This window comes from Lingula anatina, chromosome 10 (genome assembly GCF_051362555.1).
Source record: "Lingula anatina isolate TDL-2025a chromosome 10, LinAna3.0, whole genome shotgun sequence".
In the NCBI taxonomy this organism is placed as follows: domain Eukaryota; kingdom Metazoa; phylum Brachiopoda; class Lingulata; order Lingulida; family Lingulidae; genus Lingula; species Lingula anatina.
The window spans coordinates 12,867,556-12,887,729 of NC_141776.1; the positions used below are offsets into that span (position 1 = coordinate 12,867,556).

Here is a 20,174-nt window from a genome sequence, read left to right on the forward strand (position 1 = left end):
GAGGGTATGACGTCAACAAAGCAGTTTTCAAATTTTTTTCGGGAGGCACGCGGTTTTTGTTGAGCCACTTTTTTCTGTTTGTTTATTTTTGTTTATGATTTTTCCTTTTATTATTGAAAACTATATTGTTTTTATGTTATGAGTCTTTTGCGCTACTTTCGCGACAGATTCCGCAGGCGAGACAGGGTGCAGATTTTGCCGGGGGAACGCTTATCCCTTCGTGAAGAACTTGAAAAACTGGAAGGCAACAATATGAGATTTAAAGAGCTGATCGAAACTCCATCTTTTGATGCCGACACAATATGTTCATGTAAGGTGTGCATGCAAGATCTGGAGGTGAGCTGAAATTATTTATATCTTTGAACACTAACGTTTAGGGAAATGATTGATGGGTCCCAGGTAAAGACTCACCATTTCAAAATTATTTTTATCTGATTAATTAATTAATTAATTAATTAAAATTTATAAAGTAATTTAAAATCAATTAAGTTATCTCAGGGCCGTAGCCTGAGCAAAATGCCAGGGGGGGCAGTAAGCGGATACGAGGGTCGAAGCCCCTGAGGGGGGGTGGGAGGGGTTGCCCCCCTCCCACGGTGTGGAAAAATTTTAAAAACTGTATGTATAAAACTGCATTCTGGTGCAGTTTAACTGTTATTTATTGCTCAATCAGAAGTCAGAAATTGTGGGTTCATTTTGCATTTGCGATTATTTCTTTTGCACCTCAAATCCCAGGGGGGGCAGCTGCCCCCCCTGCCCCCCCGGAGGCTACGGCCCTGTATCTTAAATCAGTTAAAAGATTAATTCAATGATCAGTTCATTTATTTATTTATCTTTTTTCTTATCTTAATTGGGGTCTGGATAGAGTAGGCCTCATTTATCCTTTTTCTATCACAAATTTTTTCAAAGTTTATGTATTGTGGACATTTAACCGCTGCTTCCCCTTCCGCCTCAAAGATTCTCCTGCCTACGTAGGGCTCTGCCATAGGCTACAGTTTGAATGCAGAACAAGTGTTAATAGGCCTACTTACTTGCAGAAACACATAGACTACATGATGACATTATTAAAGAATAAAGACAAAAGTCATGACGAGGCCTAGATATGGCTGTTTGTAATTCCTTCTCTTCAAGTCAGATCAATATTCCCACATTTTTAGATCTACGACACAAACGAGTATCCCCCAATGCAAGGCGTTAGGGAAAAGAGACGTGACACACCCTTGACAAATAAACTACGTAACTCCCCGCCGCAAGCGCCACCAATACCACCGTATCAAGAATATATCGAACTATCCGCCTACCACGAAGTTCCTTATTCTTATGAAATCAGAGAAATTATGCGCAATGTCAAGAGATGCCCCTATCTGAACGAGATGACCTCGTGGTACCAATCCAAACTGGACGACTTTTTGAAACGGAAAATGTAAGTAGGCCTATATGTCATTGTCGTAAATAATTTCCGTTGGAGAGATGCAACGGGCTTAATTATGGTTTTAATTGAACCAAATCGAAGCAATACAATTTTTTTGAGGGCTGGGGGTGGGAGGAGGGGGAAGGGGCAAAAAATGTAATCAATGCCGGAGGGGTTTGAGAAATAAATTAAAAGAAATAAGAAAAAATGCTTAACTCTCTTACCGTATTTATGTTGACTTTGAAATAAAACATAACAGGATAAACAGCTTGAAAATCCGCTTTTATTCTTTTAGAAAAGTGAAGAAAATCTTGACGCAAGAACGCCGACATTTGGAACAACTTCAAAGAGAGATAAAAGAGACGGGCAGGTATATCTCTCTAACAGAAGAAGAAATCCGCAAACTAAAGAGCGAAATTGAACGCAAGCGGCTAGCTTTAAGTGATGACATTTTTGAAAGTTGGTACTTTTGGACATTGTTTGCTTAGTTTTGCAGATTGATTTTTAATTGCCGTTTTTTAATTTTTTTTATTTTACTGCTATGCAGGTCAGTGTTACACCTTTTTTCTTTTTTCGTTGAATTTGTGATTTGTCCTTCTTATGAATGATCTTATGGTTACGTTGCACGGTTGAGATATTGCTTTTGAGTTCTAATAAAAGAAGAAAGGATAAAATGTAGACTAAATGATTTAGAGACTCGTCAATTTCAACTAAATCAAACTATTGCTGATTTGGCTATTCACAGAGAACTTCAAGAAAATCTATTTCAGAACACTATTGCTTAACTGTTGCAACTCAATATTTCATTGCAGATATTCCCATTCTTGAGAAAAACGTGAAGAAAGAAGGCGCGGCCATGTATGAAGCTTACAGAAAAGTAGCAACTCGCCAAGAAGCAGACGATCTCATCTCCGTCATCCAGACCGAAATGCGCATGCTCAAACAGGCCCTGTTACTGGTGAGATGCAAAAAGTCAAAGATGAGGCGCAGCGCAGCAGAACGCCAAGCTGAGAGCGTCACCTCAATTTTGTGGTCGGCGGCCCTCGGGTTTGAAAACAACCGCGAAAATAGAAAGAAAAACGACCGCAAAAACATCACGAAAAATGACGCTCCCAAGGAAACGGCACTCTAAACTTGATACAGATTAAGTTAGATTAAATTTCTAATTATTTGAAAGTTTTAGTTTAAGAAAATATTCCTTAAAAAGAATCTAATACTTTATTTATTCTTCTTCATTTCTGCTACTTGGGGTGTACATGTACATTGGAGAGAGAGAGAGAGAGGTGGACAATTTCAAATTAAATAAAAATAAATTTAACGAATATAATTTGAAAGATATTTATTACCTATGACCATACACAGGTATGATGTGATATGAATGTAAGGAAAGCTTAGGCCCCTTAAACATTTACAAGGAGAATTATTTCAGTGTTCTAGAAATCTACATAAAACATCAATCTGTACATTGTGACATATACTTGATGCAAACACGAATCGAATCTTGATCAATTTATGTTTTCAAATGCCTCCGTAATAAACATTTTTAAAAATATTTTTGACACCTGTTTAATTCCTGACAACAGTTTCTTAATAAGGTAAATATTTAAATTGTAATTTTGATATTTACACAAGTTTTTTTTTAATTATTCAAAACATTGCTTATTATGGCTGCTGTGACAAATATTGTGTTGTATCATATATAATCCACTTGTCCTTTTATCTTAAATCAATAAACAACCTTCGTATCAGTAATACCAATAAATCAAAAGACTGTAACACTGTGACCTGATTGGACTTAACATGCCGATGATATTGGGATAAAACTGGAGGCTCAAGTGGAACGCTTTTCCATATATTCTGGGTACAAGTTCACTTAACTGAAGTTGCTTTTTATCTTTCCATTACAAGAAGCCATGCTTCTTCTGAACAGAGAATTATTCTGACCATTCTTGGCTACGTATTGAAAATCCAGCAAGACATGAACTAATTGCACATTGCATTGTTATTTGCAAAAATAAATACACACACAAAAAGAAATAATCTACAAAGAAGATCACAACCAGCATGCAAGGAACAGTTATATACTAGAGATTTTAAAACATTACACAAGCTTGTTAAAGAAATGTCTTTCCAAGTTCCCCAAACTTCTATAAGCTTGCCTAAGCATGCTTTGAGCAAACAGTATTTTTCAGTCATATACCAGGGGAAGCTGACAAAAGTAATCAGTATAGGAATTTTTAATAAATAAGTATGAAAATTATTGGGGTGCTTTGTTCAATAATAGACATAACAAAGATGGCAAAATCATACAGTGACTCATAATGTCTGCAATTATTGTCACAACAGTAAGTTCATTCATGGCCATTCCCAGTCACTGTCTAAATTAATACAAAGCAATGAATATTGACTACATGCAAATTTCATACACATAATTCGATATTTGCAAACATTTCTTTAAGCATAAATGCCATGTATAATTTACCACAGCTAGAAAATATGATAAAATTTGCATAATATTTCTTAGTTGGCTTTCAAAATCAAACAGCTGATGTTGCAAACTATCTTTGTTCATCTACCAAATTCATCACATAAAAGAGTTAAGTAATTGTCCTTTTAATGAGAGCGAAGTTAGCAAATTCCCGCAAAACAATGCTTTGTTTCTAATTGAGGATCCAGACCCTTATAAAAGGTAACCAACTTTTACTCTGAAAAGTTCATTTTTAGGAGTGACTGTGAATAATCACGTAAATATGAGATATAAGAAAAAGCAACAGTAACTGTTTTGAAGATTTCACGTAATTTCTGTACCACAAGATTTTTCATCTGAATTTCATTCCATGCCATATTGATACAATTTGGCCCATCATTTCAAATCCAACTAATTGTCCCTTTATATTAGTATATGTCAATGTCACAATTATACACATGAAATATATGAGAGAATTCACATTATAAATGGCAAAACTGTCACAAATGTTCCCATTTAACATTTCTCATTTTGCCAATCACTTGCTATTCAAGCATGAAGGAAGCCTGCTTCCTTTTAAATAGGTCCTAATCTCCTCAATATTTTGGCACTACCCTTCTCAAAACTTATCATAAATTTACCAGAAAAGATTTGGCAATAGAAAAGACTTATTCACTTCTACTTTTGTTGGAGTTTTGTTGGAAAAATAGTGCCAGCCACAGGTACATTCTTAAGCCCCACTAGATGGCAGCACTGCTATTCCAATACAGCCCAGTCCATAACTACTCCTTGCTGTGTAAAACAATCAAAAACAATCAATGTCACATTCAACCCCAGTATGTTACAAGTGCAACACTATAAGAGTACACACAATTATTTTCCACACAACTAAAATAGATTTGGTCTTGTACCTCTGTTTTCTCCAAATATTTTTTTATCTCTGACATTACTGCAAAACCGATCATCATAATATGACCATAGTGTCCATCATTTCACTGGTCGAGAGCTGACCCAGTCACATGATCTCAATGGCAAATAAGAGATCCTGCATATAACTCAAGACTTATTCAAAGTAAGTCCATCCTGAAATATTGAAGTTCACATCAGACTCTTTCATTCATCTTTGGGCCTGTCTAAGAGGAATGAGGGTGAACACTTCATGTCAGACCCTCAATTTTTTTTATACAAGAGGGTAAAACACCTCTTCTTCTAAGTCACATATGATTTTATACCCCTGGCTTTGTTCTCTGAATTTGATCTTCTGCACCAAATATAAGACCAGATTGGATTGGCTGGAATGGCATCCAAGGTGATTGGCGATTTAATTGCCACAATCCAACGAATGTTGCAATTTTTCACATCCCTGAGAAAATACTTTCTCTTCCAGACGACCAATTTTCTAAACGATCTGCAGAAAGTAAATTTGGCCAACTTGCTTATTGTGTGTACAAATCTGCACCAACAATGCAGCTACCATCAGCAGCAAATAATTCTTGCAACCTGACTGGGTGCAATTCAGCAGAAAAAAATCTGTGTTGCTTGATTGGTGCAGCTACAGATCAGCAACAAGTAACACCCACTGCTCTCTCAATGGTCAAGATCATGCCTTCCGTACAAATTTTGCTGTGAAAATCTCTACCTTTTCCCTTTTAAGAAAGGAAACCAGTTTCTCTTTTTGTTGCTCACAGTGTCGTGACTAGAAATCCCTCGTGGCAGTGTGATATGTGACGGCACATTGTTCAAGACTTCTATATGATATGGGTAGGGCATGCGAGACACTTTTCTTGAGATTCCCTTTTCTGGAATGAAAAAACAAGTAAACCAAAATTAATTTCTTCACTGAAAATATGGCAACTTTTCAGCATATGTACAAAGTTGTATACGTGCAGTATAGATTAACATTTTTATTATTCGAATTTTCAATCATTCATTTCTAATAACAACATGTTATTTCATATTACAAAAACTGTATAATTTAGAAGAGATTAAAGCTCATTTCATCATATCTCCACACAGAAGGGACACACACACATATATAGGGAAGTAATGAAAGATACCAAGATGAATGGAAGTACAGTATGTCTAAAAAATCACCTAATGGTTTCTCTGGATAAGACCTCTTTGAATGCTGCTTGGAATGGTGCTTGGAGTTGATGGCAGCTTTCTTCATCCTCTCAGGCACCACAAAATTATTTTCTTGATCCTCCTGGACCCTGCGTCTCTCCTCCCTGAATGCCTGTAACCAGCGATCTCTATCCTCAGGCGTCTTGCTGCAGATGAGGTACCATTTGTCGATGGAGGCGTCGTGAAGTTTTAGAGCATTTTTTACACTGGCGTTGAACTGTGAGTCTGAACAGAAAAAAAAACAAGGCATCATTGTAGTGAATATTGAAATTTCATTCAAACTATAGGATCAGTAGTTTTTGAAGCACACCTGACAGTGCACAGAAAAATTCCATTCTCCACCAATCCTTGAAAAAAAAAAAAATAGTAGAATCTTACAACTTGATTTACTTCAACAAACTTAAACCATATTAAGAGGTGAAAAAATAATTTCTGACAGTCTTGAATCATTCAAACATAAACAATCTCATATTTTCATCCTTGTGGCAACAACAGCTTCTATCAAACGACCAACGGTTACATACGTACCTTTGCCATCCTCAATTTGAATGACGTTACAATGGTCCATGTCTATTCTTCCACGGAAACTGTAACTGTCTCTCTTCAACATGTCCTAAAATGTAAATAAGCACAGTGAATTTTGATGGCTAGACAGCAAAGCTGACAAATATGCAGACACCAAAGAGGAAGGAAAATTTAATTCTGATAAAAACAGTATAACAATTTCACATGATATTAAATCATATAGGCTCTCTCTCTCTCTCTCTCTCTCTCTCTCTCTCAAGATAGGCATATCAGTTGATGTGCCAGTTACAGATATGCCCATCTTGTTGAATATTGGGTTGGTATGCCGTGAACATGGGGTATCATCTACTGTGCAAGCTAAAGAAAAAATTCTCTTTCTCTCTCTCTCTCTCACACACACACACACTTCTGCTTACCTTTTTGCAGTAAATGAGTAAATGGTCAAATAAGAACAGCGTCCTGTCTTGTGTCCAGCCTGTAGAGTTCACCTTACACACCTCAGCTGAGTAGATCAGCTCTGAGCTGGTCTCCAGTAAATGAGGGCCCTGGAACAACAAGTATTTACTGTTAATAGGTAATGGCCTTTTTTTTTCAAAAAATTAATAATCAATCAGAATCAATAATAAAAAACCTAATGTTTTTAAAACTGAAATCTAAACTTTACTATATTAGATAAATTTACTGCTTTATAGGAAAAATAATTTTGAATGTCACATACAATAAACAATATACTAAAACAGCTTTCTTACAATAAACAATATATTCAATGCAATTTTTAACAATCTTTGCTAGTAATTTAGGTCAAATTATAGCAGCTTAAATTGGGCCATCTCTCTCTCTCTCTCTCTCTCACACACACAACACATTCTCTCTCTCTTTCTCTCACCCAAGGCTGCTACTCCTTGTGGAATTACTTCCAAACCTAAATACACAAGCACACTAAACAACCCACCTCCCAGTCTTCAACAGACCGCTGCCATGCCGCTATCTTCTCCACGCTCTCCATTTTTCTCTTCCGCTCGTTAATCAGCACAGCGATCTTCCTCATTGTCTCCAAGGCCTCTTGGACTGTGTCATAATCCCTGTGCTCCGGCCGCGTGTACTTTAACAGCTCGGCTAACTGAAGTGGGTACTTGCATATCTTCTGGACTGGCGTCAGGAGGAAACCCTCGAGCGGAATCTGTATCATGTCTTGGAGGAGCCGACACGCCTGAAATAATGTGAAATAAAACCCTTTTACCAAAATGTAAGGTGGGACGACATGAATTTGGAGTTACTCGACTTGTTGAGCAAGGCAGCGGGAGCACCCATATCATAGAAGTGTGCGAGAAACAGGACACTTTCTAGACAGATCTGGCAAAATCAACAGTGATCAAAGTGCCACCTGGACACACACCTCCATGAAATAAAGAACACATTACATTCTTTTTTTTTTTATGCAGGGGCAGACAGAAGCCGTCTTCCGATCTTCTGGAAAACGGTCACAATTTTTCAAGTTTACATTGTTGGGGATCTCATTTTTTTTCTTTCGAAAGCTTAAGACAGTCAAAAACCTAATTATCATTATAGTTAGAAATTCAGGTGGAGTAACTGCCAGCCAGGAAAGAAACTCACCTCAAAGAAATGTTTATATTTCTTATTTTTCTGCACCTCTTTCAGTTCCTCGCAGGCTGCAGGGTGATTGTTACAGTAATCGGAGTAGATTTCAAACCCTTTGCTCTGTAGGTAAAAAAAGATAAATAAAATATACAATAATAGACAAAATTAGAATGAGAAATAATTTACTGGTATACGTACCGACATAATTGACCAAGTAAAAAAAAAAAAAAAAATTTTATGTCAATTGAAAGTGAATCTAAAACTAATACACCTTAACTTTTTTACATCTGCTAGTAACCTAAAGTTAACCATGTGTTTTTATTTATCAGCATGAATTTGCTTAATTTAACCATAAAATAATTTGATACAAAATCAATAGCACAATTTTCGGATATTAAAACATGCAAGCAAGTGTTCATTTTAATTACACATTATACATACATGGTTTATAAAACACTGGCCAATTTCACTCAGGTGGGGCATTGTTTCATTGTAACACGTCTCCAGCTCTTCCAAGAATTCACTGGTAAACTCGTAAATCTCCTCCATGTTGCTGAAGATCAAACGGATTCTCTCCTCTGAGAACATCTCTGGCCGTTTTCTGGCTTGTTTGACATACCCCTGCAGAGGGAAGAATTAAAAGTTAGAGAACTTGCTTTTACACTACAAAGAGAGGTACCATCCAGCAATATTTTAACTTAAATTTTAGGCCTTACAGCACAAAATAAATAAATAAATAAATAAATAAATAATAATAATAATAAAATTTTTAAAAAGCCATACCTCTATCACATCTTCGAGATGTTTCACATACTCCCTCTCTGCACTGAGTATCTCATTCACAACGTTGGTCCTGGCTTGGTCCTTGCTCAGGAAGCTGAAACTGCAGTGCCGCCTGGTGGTACGCGTGTCCAGGTTTCCGTCCTTCATCTTTTCTACATATTCTTCTGCTGTGTCTTCCTGGTTGGCTCGAAGCTGGAATAAAATGGAAAAAAAAAAATGCTGGCTTAAGAAAATGGGTTTTATTGATCCTAGATACTCTACTGATTAAATGATACTAGGGATAGGAACATTTATTTTAGGACTCTCATCAGCTTCAGGTGGCACTCTTTTCTTGATAAGTCAGACAAGAGATCTTTACACATTTTGAGTACAGTAACACTGCAATATAGAATAATTAAATAATCATACTGCATATTCTCTCTCTTTCTTTACTTGTTCACTGGCTACACGAGTCCGCAATTACAAGGCATATGGGGAAACGGACTACTTCCTGTAGCTTTAATAAAGTTTGAGTTAAAACAGTGCTGAATGCAGCCAATGTCTTTTTACCCATACAGAAATTACACAGTGGATGACCACAAACAAATGGTCTTCTTACTGGAGTTAGCCATAATTAAGTTTTAGATAAAATGATGTCGAATGCAACCAGTGTCCTTACCCGTACAAATGCTGCGGGAAACCATCCCTCGCGCTCACCGATGATACCCCACCACCAGTCCTTGTCAGACATGTCCGTCACCTCGATGACATCACCCGCCTGGAAGCGTAATTCCTCCTCATCCATGGTGACGTGGTCCCATAATGCCTCAGCATAAATGGGGGACTCATCTTCAAAAATCTGAAAATGAGAGATTAGAATATTTCACTTCAGTTGCACACAAAACCCCAGTTACCTTATATTTTTTTTCAATTTTGAATTTGATAATATATGTCGATCAAACTTATCAAAAATCTGTGTAGATGTAGCAAATTTCAATAACTTCCAACACCATGTCTTTACCTGAACCTCAAACACAGCATTTCTTTTATTGCTTTCCTGTCGAACCATTGTCATTAGACCACTATCTCCTTTCTCTCTCTGTAGAGTTCAATCTGAACAGCACAGCTTATATACTGCCAACAAAATGCCTACGTCAGAAGTGACTATCACACAGCCCAGAATACAATGGGGATTGTTTTCATTGAATAATTCGAGTCGAACACTCCTTTATATAAACACCATCTCTCCTTAATACAAGAACGGAGATATTTCTTACCAGACAAATCATGAGGTGCTATTTTTGGAATTCTGGGAACGTTCACTCTGGACAAGATAAGCAATCAATACAAACACCATGAGCCCAAATATCTGATTGCATTTAATTACATTGAATGCTCAGCATGTCACCTATGCAATTAATAAATTTATCGCAATCACATTTCCCTGATGGGCTTAAAGAAGGAGCTTGGTCATATGGACCATGAAAAAAGTTTACATTTTCCAAATGAAAAGTTAAAATTTCCACTATGAACCTGTCAGGTATTTTTGAGGCCATGAAATACTATAATCAATTTAATATAATGGAAATAAGAATCAAGAGATCAATCATTCTCACTATAAATACATAACAGTATGTGTAACAGGGTTGTCACTTCCGTATGACCTCACTCTTTGTGTGAACAATCCTTGCTATAGGAGCAGACTGATCTTCCTGTTCGGATATTGAGGTGTAAAACTATCAGAAACCACAAGTATTATTAGAACTGCTGTTATCTCTTGGGCTCACATTCCACTACTGAGACTTCTGAGTAAATAAGGACAGAGGCAATGGGATATCATATCACAAAAATACCATAGTGTGTGTGTGTGCACACGCATTTGTGGGTGTAAACGTGCTGAGCCCCAACCTTCAGCTGTCAAAAGTACGAGGGGAAGGGTGTGTGCGCGTGTATGCATGCACGCAAAAAAATCAACTCGTACTGCCCAGTATAGCAATAATGTGTGAGAAAATGTCTCATATACTTTGGTACAAAGGTTCAGATTGCCAAAATACATTCAGTTAGGAGTATGATACACATGTGCTCCCTATACCAATACACAATTACTTTGAAAAAAAAAATCCTTTTGTTTTCTGGGAGCACCTGACACACAGGGCACCTATACCAACAAAACTTAACATGCCAAGTTAATACAACATATTCTGTTGTCACCACAGTATCATGCTAAATTGTTATATCTTTTAGTTTTTCTGGAGGGTGGATCATGTCAACATTATCCCCATCTTTTCTTAGGATCTAAATGACCGACCAATCTCATTTTCTATGATCACAGTTTCCGATACCTTAACCACAATCCAAGGACAGTTTGAAGAAAAAACAGTCATTTGTGTCTTATATGTATTTTAGTTTCCAATACTATGACCACAATTCCAAGGACAGTTTGAAGAAAAAAAAAATCAGTCATTTGTGTCTTATATGTATTTTAGTTTCCGATACTATGACCACAATTCCAAGGACAGTTTGAAGAAAAAAAAATCAGTCATTCGTGTCTTATATGTATTTTAGCTTCCGGTACCATGACCATAATCCAAGGACAGTTTGTAGAAATAAAAAAGTCATTCATGTCTTATATGTGTTTTATGACAGAATTCACTCCATCATTACCAACCGGATATGATGCGGTGCCTTCAGGATGTAAAAAAAAAAAATAAACCTATTTCCTTCTTGTTAACCTGGATGTTATATATTCCAGTCACTCAAAAAATATATTTCTCCATAACTGACCAGTGGACAATGGACGTTAGTATGACAAAAGGTAGTTTAGGAATGTCTGTCCTTCTATTGTGACTGGCCTGGAAGATTTTTCCTAACTTTCCCTGGAGCATGCTTTGACCACAGTCATTTACAAATAACTGTTGACCACTGCCACCTGAGCTGAAATATTTTTTTTTTTAAAAAATCAATTTGACCCCCCTCCCACCCCACCAATTTCAATTATTTTTCAGCCAACAGGATACAGCCCTTGCTCTGCAGTTTTCCCTGGCATACAACATAATTTTCACTTTCTAAACAAGGAAACAATTCCATATTCGTGAAAAGTTGTATAATCCAACAGCCTGAGGAACCAAATGGCATTTAACTTCATCAGTTTCAAAATATTTCCACGTACAAACAATGTGAACATTTCTACAGTTGCCCAGGTGATAAAATTTAACTGCAGGCTCATTCTTTGAACAGCTTGGAATTGATGCCAAGATTCCTAGGGTATGAATTTTTCAAATTAGCCCTCCACACCAGGTAGAATAACTTACCCATGCAAGTTATAATTGAACATTAAAAAAATTTTTATGGATTATCTCAATTTTTTTCTTATATCATTCAATTTCCACTCATAAAGAATTTTTCACATTGAATTTTAATTTAAGATATATTTCTTAATATTTTCTAGTTTTTTGGTCTTAACTAATTTGTAATTTAATAAAATAAATATTTTTATTACTGTTGTGTCATTAGATCCCGATCAGACACCCCTCTCTTCCATGATAGGGCGTGCAAAGCTAGGCTGACCCATTTTGACTGGAAACAGGATAACAGAGACACAAATACTCACCTCCTCCATAGTATGGAGAGCAGGATGCGTAGAATGATCACTGGAACTCCGCCCACGGAAACTGGTATGAAGTTCGTCATCTGAGGACGAGTCTGTGTCGGAGTCATTGGAGGAATTACTGTATGTAGAGGTACGGCTGAGCGCCAACGCAATTTCTCCAGCCTCAGTAGAAATGGCCATACCTAGATATGGATAATATAGATATCAATCTTAAAATCTCTACATTTGTTTTGCTATCATTTATATCATCATTTGAAACAAAGAACTGGTCAATAACTTTGTTCAATATTTTCTTGCTTTCATCTTTTTAAGGCAAAGCCAAATTTGAAGGGTCTAGCCTGGTAACTTTCACTTAAGCATCATTTGTGGAATATTACGAAAATCTGCTCTCAAAACATTCTATCTTAATAATATCGCTCATAACTTAACCACCTTCCCTCTTCTACATAATAATTTCCATAGTCTTACACCAACAGAAACAAAGCAAAAAGGTTTAACAAGGAAACTTAGGCATAAAATGATAAATAATCTAAATAAATAAATTCACCCTGAGCGAAGATGGCTTTTCTTCTCTTCCCGGCGTGGTGTATGGTTTCTGGGTTGCTGAGAGATCTCACCAACTGCGGTCTCTTGTTGTGTCGAGACTTGGGCGGACTTCGCTCCACACGGTTCTTTATGGGGTGTGGGGTAGACATCTGAGACAAAAAAGAAGTATAAACTGAGACAGGGTGCTCTGTAAGCTAGATCTCTCTTTTTCGTTTTTTCGTTTTTTCTCTCTGCTCATGTGTGTGCAAGAAGTGTGTGCACTGTAACAGTGCACTTTTCTTTACGCAACAAAGTTAAAAGTTGCCGTTCAAAATCATTGTACGATTCCTTTGGGCAGTATGCATATTAATATGGAATTCTTGTAAAGAAAACTTGGACAGATGCTAAAATAGTCAACAGAGAAAATCAATCAAACAATCAATTAATTATATTACAGCCAGTCACCCCCCCCCCCAAAAAAAAAAAAAAAAAAAAAAAACCAACTGCTCTAACACCAAGCACAGTAAATGACCACCTAAAGGAAACATCCAGGCACTCTCCATGCCAGAAAAGAAATAAAAAGCCGATTACATAATCTCAAGTTGCCAGGTCCTTTTTCGCCTTGGAGGTAACAAAACATTCACGCTGTTTGCATATCCACAAGAAGCAAGACGGCTGATAAGGGTTACGTAAATAATTGGCCTTGACATTGTGGTCAAAATCTGAATAGCAGACGAGGAACTTTTTACACTCATCTGCATGGACTTATGCTAGTGTTTTTGGATAGAAATTTGCTTACGAAATCCACACCAAAATTTTTGTCTTCTTCAGATCACAGTTAACCTTTCACCTTTATGTAGTCCACTAAAAATGAAGCACCTAATGATCTTTCCAGTTTACAAAACAGACGTATTATCTCATTTAAAACACACTGCTGATTTATATAGGCAAGTCTGACAGTTAATGCCAACTTTTTGTCTGCTGTTCTGTCATGAAGGGGCGGCGGTCGTGGTGGTGGTGGTGGTGGTGTGTGTGTGTGTGTGTGTGTGTGTGTGGGGGGGGGGGGGGGGTAGCTTACCCTTCTTGACTTGAGTCCTGGCCTAACCATCTCTTGCATACTCTTCTTTTTGTCTGAGGTAGTGAACAGGGGAGGTGTGCGCATGCCTTCTTCAAACACATCCTCCGCCTTCTCTCCGCCATATAATTTCATGGCCTGTGATACCAGTGAAATGCCCCCTAGAAATATACAAAAATAAATAAATAAATCAGAAATTAAAAACTTAGGTGAAATAATTATTTTTCTGTCAAAATTATTAAAAGGTTATTGCCAGCCGTGAGAGCTTACTTTAGACCCACCTCCAACCTATTGTGGTATATGATTACATTTCTTCAGTGAGATACTCGTTTCATAATAGAAATTTTCTCTCTTCTGATTCCCACAAAATGCCACAAAAAAAAAAAAAAAACAGCATGAAATTTTTCTTGGCTGATTCTTCTCCAAATAAATTATAGCATCAGGCACTATTCATATTTAATAACATTGTAAGTGCCCCCCCCCCACCCCCCCCCACACACACACACATAAATCAGTTAAAGTGACACAGATTTACCAAATACATAAATTATGACCTCTTGCATATCATGGAAACGATATCACAACGAGATGCAAAACCTTTCAGCATTTCATTTTTTAAAATGGAATTGCCGCAAAGGTTGGAAAAGAAGTGAGCCATGGCATGGTAATTGCAGGAGGCACATGTACTTTGCCAAATAAAATAAGACTTGGAAGTCAATTATGGCAAAACATCTTAGGCATATATAACTACATTATAGTCAGGAAGTACCTGAACACAATTAAGGTAACATAAAGTTGTTATATCTAAGCCAATTTCTGTCAAAAAAAAATAATAATAATAATAATAATAAATAAAATAATAATAATAAAAAGATTCACCTTTTTATTAGCTAAGAGTCTTGAAAATCATCACAACATTCTCTTTTTCCATGTACTTTTTGCATATTACATGCCTTGTATACAAATCTACCTTTCTATCAGACACCCAGGTAAATCATCGTAAACAACTTCTAAAAGCCAAAACTAACAAGGCTACATGTTTCATCAATCTCAGCCTCACTCTGCCAAACTTCCTTCTGCTCTTCAATTAGTATTTTAAAGAAAAAGTTCAAGGAGAAAGGGATTTTACATCAAAACTCGTTGACAAAAATAAGTCTCATTTCAAAAAGCAAAATACTGGAATCTACTGTGACCCAATATAAACTGGTAGTTTAACCATCACTGTGTCAAGTTCATAAAAATAAATAAAGACTCAATCAATGTCTTAAACCTACAGTTGTTTACCTGAATTCAGATGACTATTTAAATTTTACAGACTAAGCGTTGGTTAAAGTATATTGAATTTTAAATTTTGGTCTTTGTGAAGGTGACGCCAGACCATACTGAATACATTTGTACCAAAAGATTTTTGACATTACTGTATACACAATGAACCAAAACTTTTTGCTAATATAAGACCCTGTCCATACCTTAAATAGCAGAGTTTTAAATAATGTACAACAACTGAAAGGGAATGGTCTTGTCATCTTACCACTAACAACTTAACCATTCTGACATTTTTTTAATCTCTTCAACTTACCTGCTACTATAGTAAACATAACTGGAGTCAGTATATGCCTTTCTTTATGCCGATTTTCTTTAACACTGAGCACAAAATACAACAACATCAAGTGACTGAATCCATCCTGCATTTCAACATGCTCTAGGCAGAGCAGACCTACATACAGAAGATTCACTTTCCTCTCTTGTTACTACGCACACAGCCTGCTTTTTTTGGCGAAAGGAAACTTGTGTGTTGCCAAGAAAATAAAAGTCAAGAGTGATAGTGCAGATAAGTCAGACCCCGCATGTGTACATTACTTGTGGGAGATAAATCTTCAGCTTTCTCCTATGTATAAATATTAGATGGCGTCTTAAAATGTAACTGCCTGCTGTAACTGTTATGTTATGTTTTATGAGACTGTATAAATCTGTGATGATACTTATGATAAATAACATAAATTACTCATTAGAATTAACAGATATAATGTTCTTTTAGTTATAAACAATACAATACTTTCTTTTGTAATCTTCACAGCGCTTTAAAGATCCTTTGAATGTAAATCCCATTTAATATTTGATGAAGTTATTATAATCATTATGAACATTATTGGTTATTACTTATTACGTCAAAAAACACCTACCCTGACTTCTATGCTGGTGAACCATACAGAAGAATAAGAAGTGGGGAACCACACTTTTGATCATTTTCATCTTTTTTCCATCTTTTCAGCAGAGAAAACTGCTATATTAGTGCCAAAAATCTCTCTATCAGTTCAAGTCATATTCTAATTTCCTGCTCCCATTTTTCCCAAATCATTTTTTTTTCTAATATTACATTTCTCTAGCAATGCTAATCAAAGTTACTAGAACATTCCAAAACTTTTCTCTCTATGTTGGTACCTATCTACTTAGTAAGAAATTAGCTCATATAATATAAATATCAATTCAACAGGCTCTCTTCAAAACTAGTTTTAAAGTTTGATTGGTTGGCAAGCAAAACCTGATCCAACGACCACACTGATTCTCCAACAAAGAGGACCTCATTCTGTGTGGAAAAAGAGAGAGAGAGAGGTCCAACTGTGCCGCAGACATTCAAATTAATGAAAATTCAAAGGAATGCCTAATGAGTTGGTCAGAATATGAGCCAGACTAACAATGAAATTTGTCTGAACAATCCCCCTTGTCATGCATACAAAATACAGACTTAATTTGCAAGAACTCTTCGTTTTTACTTACTTCCTTTGGTCGCAGCACTTCGACTTTGCACCAGAAAACGTTGTCGCAAAATCTTCATGTCGATGCATGTGCTGTACGAGAATCTCAGCTCAGTCTTATATAGATTACACATTAAGTCCAAATCAATCCTTAATTTCATATATCCTCAGTCTAGCACTGCATGCTCACGCTATCTCAGTTTGCATCCCATGCAATCAAAATGACATCAGTAAGTTTGAATATAAGATACAGAGAGACAAAAAAGATGTATTCAAAAAATACACCAAAACAGAAACAATCCAAAGCAAAAGAATTCTTTCTAATTCATCACATTTCCCTTGCCTGTCATTCCACATTATGAAAATCGCCCTGTCCGGTGGCCGATTAAGTACTGCCCTGGAATTTGCATATTAACCTTTTCCAACTCGCCTTCCTGGCATAACCCTTTTTTCTCAAGTCAGGATCTTAATACGTAGCACTATCACCAGGAGTATTCCAGAATCCATCTTCTTGGCCCACATAGACATAAAGTGAAAAATACCTGAGGATTTCTATCCTTAGACATCCAGCAAATGTCAATTCTCATTCATATCCTGTCTGGTTTTTATTGCAGCCCTTAGGTATGAATCCCAACTATAAAATCTACCAGTTGCCACTGCCTCGGAGGATAGTGCATATTCAGATTCCGTTGTCCTAACCTACGTAAAAGTTTAATCAACACGAATGTGAGGATTTGTACCGTGGCTCACGCAAGTGCTCCTTATTGTTTCTTTCTTTGTTTTCGTCAGTTCAGAGAAACCTTTCCGGCACAATTACACGATGTCATGACACCAGGTTAAGATGGGTGGGGGCTACGCGTGTGCACGTGCATCCGTGTTGTGACATGAAAAGCCCTGCCCAATAAAAGTCTACGCTTAACTACATAACAAAAAATTGAAAAACTAGAGAACACACTAAGAGCATTTTTTAAAGGAACTTTAAATTTTAAAAAGGAGGAAATTCTAGAAAAAAAAAAAACTAGCTGTAATGGATATGATAATGAATAAAAAGTAAGAGACCAGCTACATAAAAAGAAAGGTACGTCCATGACATTCCTACACAGTTAATCAGGCCAAGAGACCTAGAAACAGTTTGAACATGATTTGTAATTATAATTTGATTTTATGGCTTGATTAATTAAAGCTCAACATGTTCTTAAGCTACAGCAGTTTTTTTTTTATATCTATGGGGACCTCTAGTATAGGAGGACGTAAAAACTGCTAAAAGTACTCTTACTAGTAAGGTCCACTGTGGATCATTCAAGCACACACGCACATATGCAATTAACAATGTATCCACAAGGGGATTTAAGATAAAAAACAAAGTTGTTTACTAGTATATCTATATTAACATTATACCACAGGATTGATTTCAGTCCCAACACAAGCGTCATTACAACTTCGGTCATGTTTTTCTCTAAATCTATTGCAGTAAAGTATGAGCAAAATCTTAAAGTGCCTTTCAAGTTATAAATAACATGTAATATTTAAATTACCATTGTTTGATGAAAGAAGAGATAATTATTTTCTTCTCTCTTTGAAATTTCATAATTCTACGTTCGTTATACAAATGACAAAGCCAATGTTAAACAATAAGCCAAAATGCATGTCTTGTTAAATGTTAACGAATTACATAATTAAGTCCATTTTCATTTAATAACTGTGTGAAATAACAACAAAAAGCAGTTTGTTATTTTTAAATCTTTAATTACCTTCATGAAGGACGAGGACTCATTATCCACATTTTATTATTATTTTGTTGTTGCATAAAAGATATTTTTAAATCAAAATGTCATACACAGCAAAAGTGATTGCTTGTAAGAAACAAAGGATCCAGTACGGAAAATTTAACTCAGCTTTACTTGTTTTGAAAACTCTCTTCAAACTGTCTCCAAGAAGATATTCAAAAATTATAGTGTAGTATGTATGATAACTTTCCTGTATCTATTTTATTTGCCAACAACAGGCAAAATGTAAAAAAAATTATAATAAATATATAAACACACAGACTAAATAGAAATGAATTAATGGAAAAAAGAGGAATACGGTAGATATTTCCATTTGATTCTGCCAAAAGATAATTCACCTGCAGCATTTGGCAGAAAAACTATGGGAACAGGTGTACTCGCGTGCTGCTACGCCACACATGTAACTACACGAGCAGAGACTTTGAATCAGGCCAAAATAAAGCTTTAAACAAGTACTGTTGACAATGAGAAAATACGCATGTGAATGAGTAATGAAAGAAGAATGATTAGCTTGTCCACTGATTGAATTTCTTGGCAAGAACAACAGAGAAAAGCACGTTTTACATGCGGGTCACATGCACACTCATGTGCTTGAAGATCCAGGAAAAGTGATAAAAAATAATAAAACCCTAGAATTATGCGGTGAAATAAGAGAGCCTTCATCCAGGGGCTTTTATCAACTTGTTCAAGATCTCAGCTTAATATCCTGATTTGGAAACTAACCCATTAATGTTTTACATCATTAATGATTGGGTTTATAGGATAAAATTGTAATAACCAAGCTGTCTTTCAGAACAATTCACAGGATAGGAACCCTTACTATTTACATGTTTTTTTTTTCTTTTTGAACAGTTAAATCATTCTTTTATACAAATATACATGGAAAGAAAAGAGGAGTATAAGTAAGAAAAACAATAATTGTATTTGTGAAGATGAGAGAGAGGGAGAGAGAAAAAGAAAAGAAAGAGAGAGGGTCTCAAACTCACCTGCTTTCATGTCCTATCTCAGTTCTCAAATTAACTACACCAATGAACTTATCATTCAGAAATCACTAAGCACGTAACATTTTCCAGAAATGTTCTCTTCCTGATTAGATCAACCAAGACGACAAATCGAGTGAAGCTTTTGACTGGATTATAAATCACTGATCTGACCTACTTCAGAACCCTGACCAAAATTCGAAGGAGAGATCAAAGGAGATTAAGCAATCTACAAAAGAGGAAATCAAACCTCCCGACATCAACTGAAACTGATCTAATTAGAAGAAGTCCTTCATCTTTCATACATTGGCGAAAAAAATCACCACCACCCCAGCAACAAAATTCTAATAAGTCATCGTTCACATTTAAATCTTTACCTTTCCTCGTGTTCCTCCCAAAAAATATCAGACTTATTTGATCCTTGTGTCCTATCTAACTAGGTTAAAAACTTAGTGTTAAACAAATTAAACTACAGGTATTTTGTGTACTTAACTGTATGTAACCCACCATGGAAAAACGAACATCCTGAAGGAAAAGTCAATAATTCCCACACTGT

At 36.1% G+C, this 20,174-nt stretch overlaps 2 protein-coding genes across 3 annotated transcripts in view; one reads left to right on the top strand and one right to left on the bottom strand.

Annotated features, from left to right (window-relative positions):
* Nucleotides 1-14: 14 nt before the first annotated feature.
* Nucleotides 15-3,046, top strand: LOC106179812 (uncharacterized). Its single transcript, XM_013563581.3, has 4 exons — nt 15-336; nt 1,155-1,420; nt 1,704-1,867; nt 2,221-3,046. Exons 1-4 carry the CDS (start codon nt 139-141, stop codon nt 2,538-2,540), a joined length of 948 nt encoding a protein of 315 aa, XP_013419035.3. The 5' UTR covers nt 15-138; the 3' UTR covers nt 2,541-3,046.
* The window catches only part of LOC106178424 (uncharacterized), an 85,283-nt gene continuing 67,841 nt past the window's right edge, over nt 2,733-20,174 (bottom strand). For both annotated transcript variants that reach the window (XM_086997574.1, XM_086997573.1), the window contains 12 exons: nt 14,099-14,256; nt 13,043-13,190; nt 12,496-12,677; nt 9,565-9,744; nt 8,907-9,098; nt 8,565-8,744; nt 8,139-8,243; nt 7,477-7,734; nt 6,941-7,069; nt 6,528-6,612; nt 5,970-6,224; nt 2,733-5,674 (listed from right to left, as the gene is read on the bottom strand). In XM_086997574.1, coding sequence (XP_086853700.1) covers nt 5,511-5,674; nt 5,970-6,224; nt 6,528-6,612; nt 6,941-7,069; nt 7,477-7,734; nt 8,139-8,243; nt 8,565-8,744; nt 8,907-9,098; nt 9,565-9,744; nt 12,496-12,677; nt 13,043-13,190; nt 14,099-14,256 — 2,036 coding nt within the window. In that variant the 3' untranslated portion in view covers nt 2,733-5,510. The remainder of the gene's footprint in view (nt 5,675-5,969; nt 6,225-6,527; nt 6,613-6,940; nt 7,070-7,476; nt 7,735-8,138; nt 8,244-8,564; nt 8,745-8,906; nt 9,099-9,564; nt 9,745-12,495; nt 12,678-13,042; nt 13,191-14,098; nt 14,257-20,174) is intronic.

Bases quoted from the DNA above. Each gene is read 5' to 3' on its own strand.
- LOC106179812 (XM_013563581.3), top strand. From the start codon at position 139: ATGAGTCTTTTGCGCTACTTTCGCGACAGATTCCGCAGGCGAGACAGG. The intron at 337-1,154 runs GTGAGCTGAAAT...CCACATTTTTAG, and splicing joins TGTGCATGCAAGATCTGGAG to ATCTACGACACAAACGAGTA. The intron at 1,421-1,703 runs GTAAGTAGGCCT...TTATTCTTTTAG, and splicing joins GACTTTTTGAAACGGAAAAT to AAAAGTGAAGAAAATCTTGA.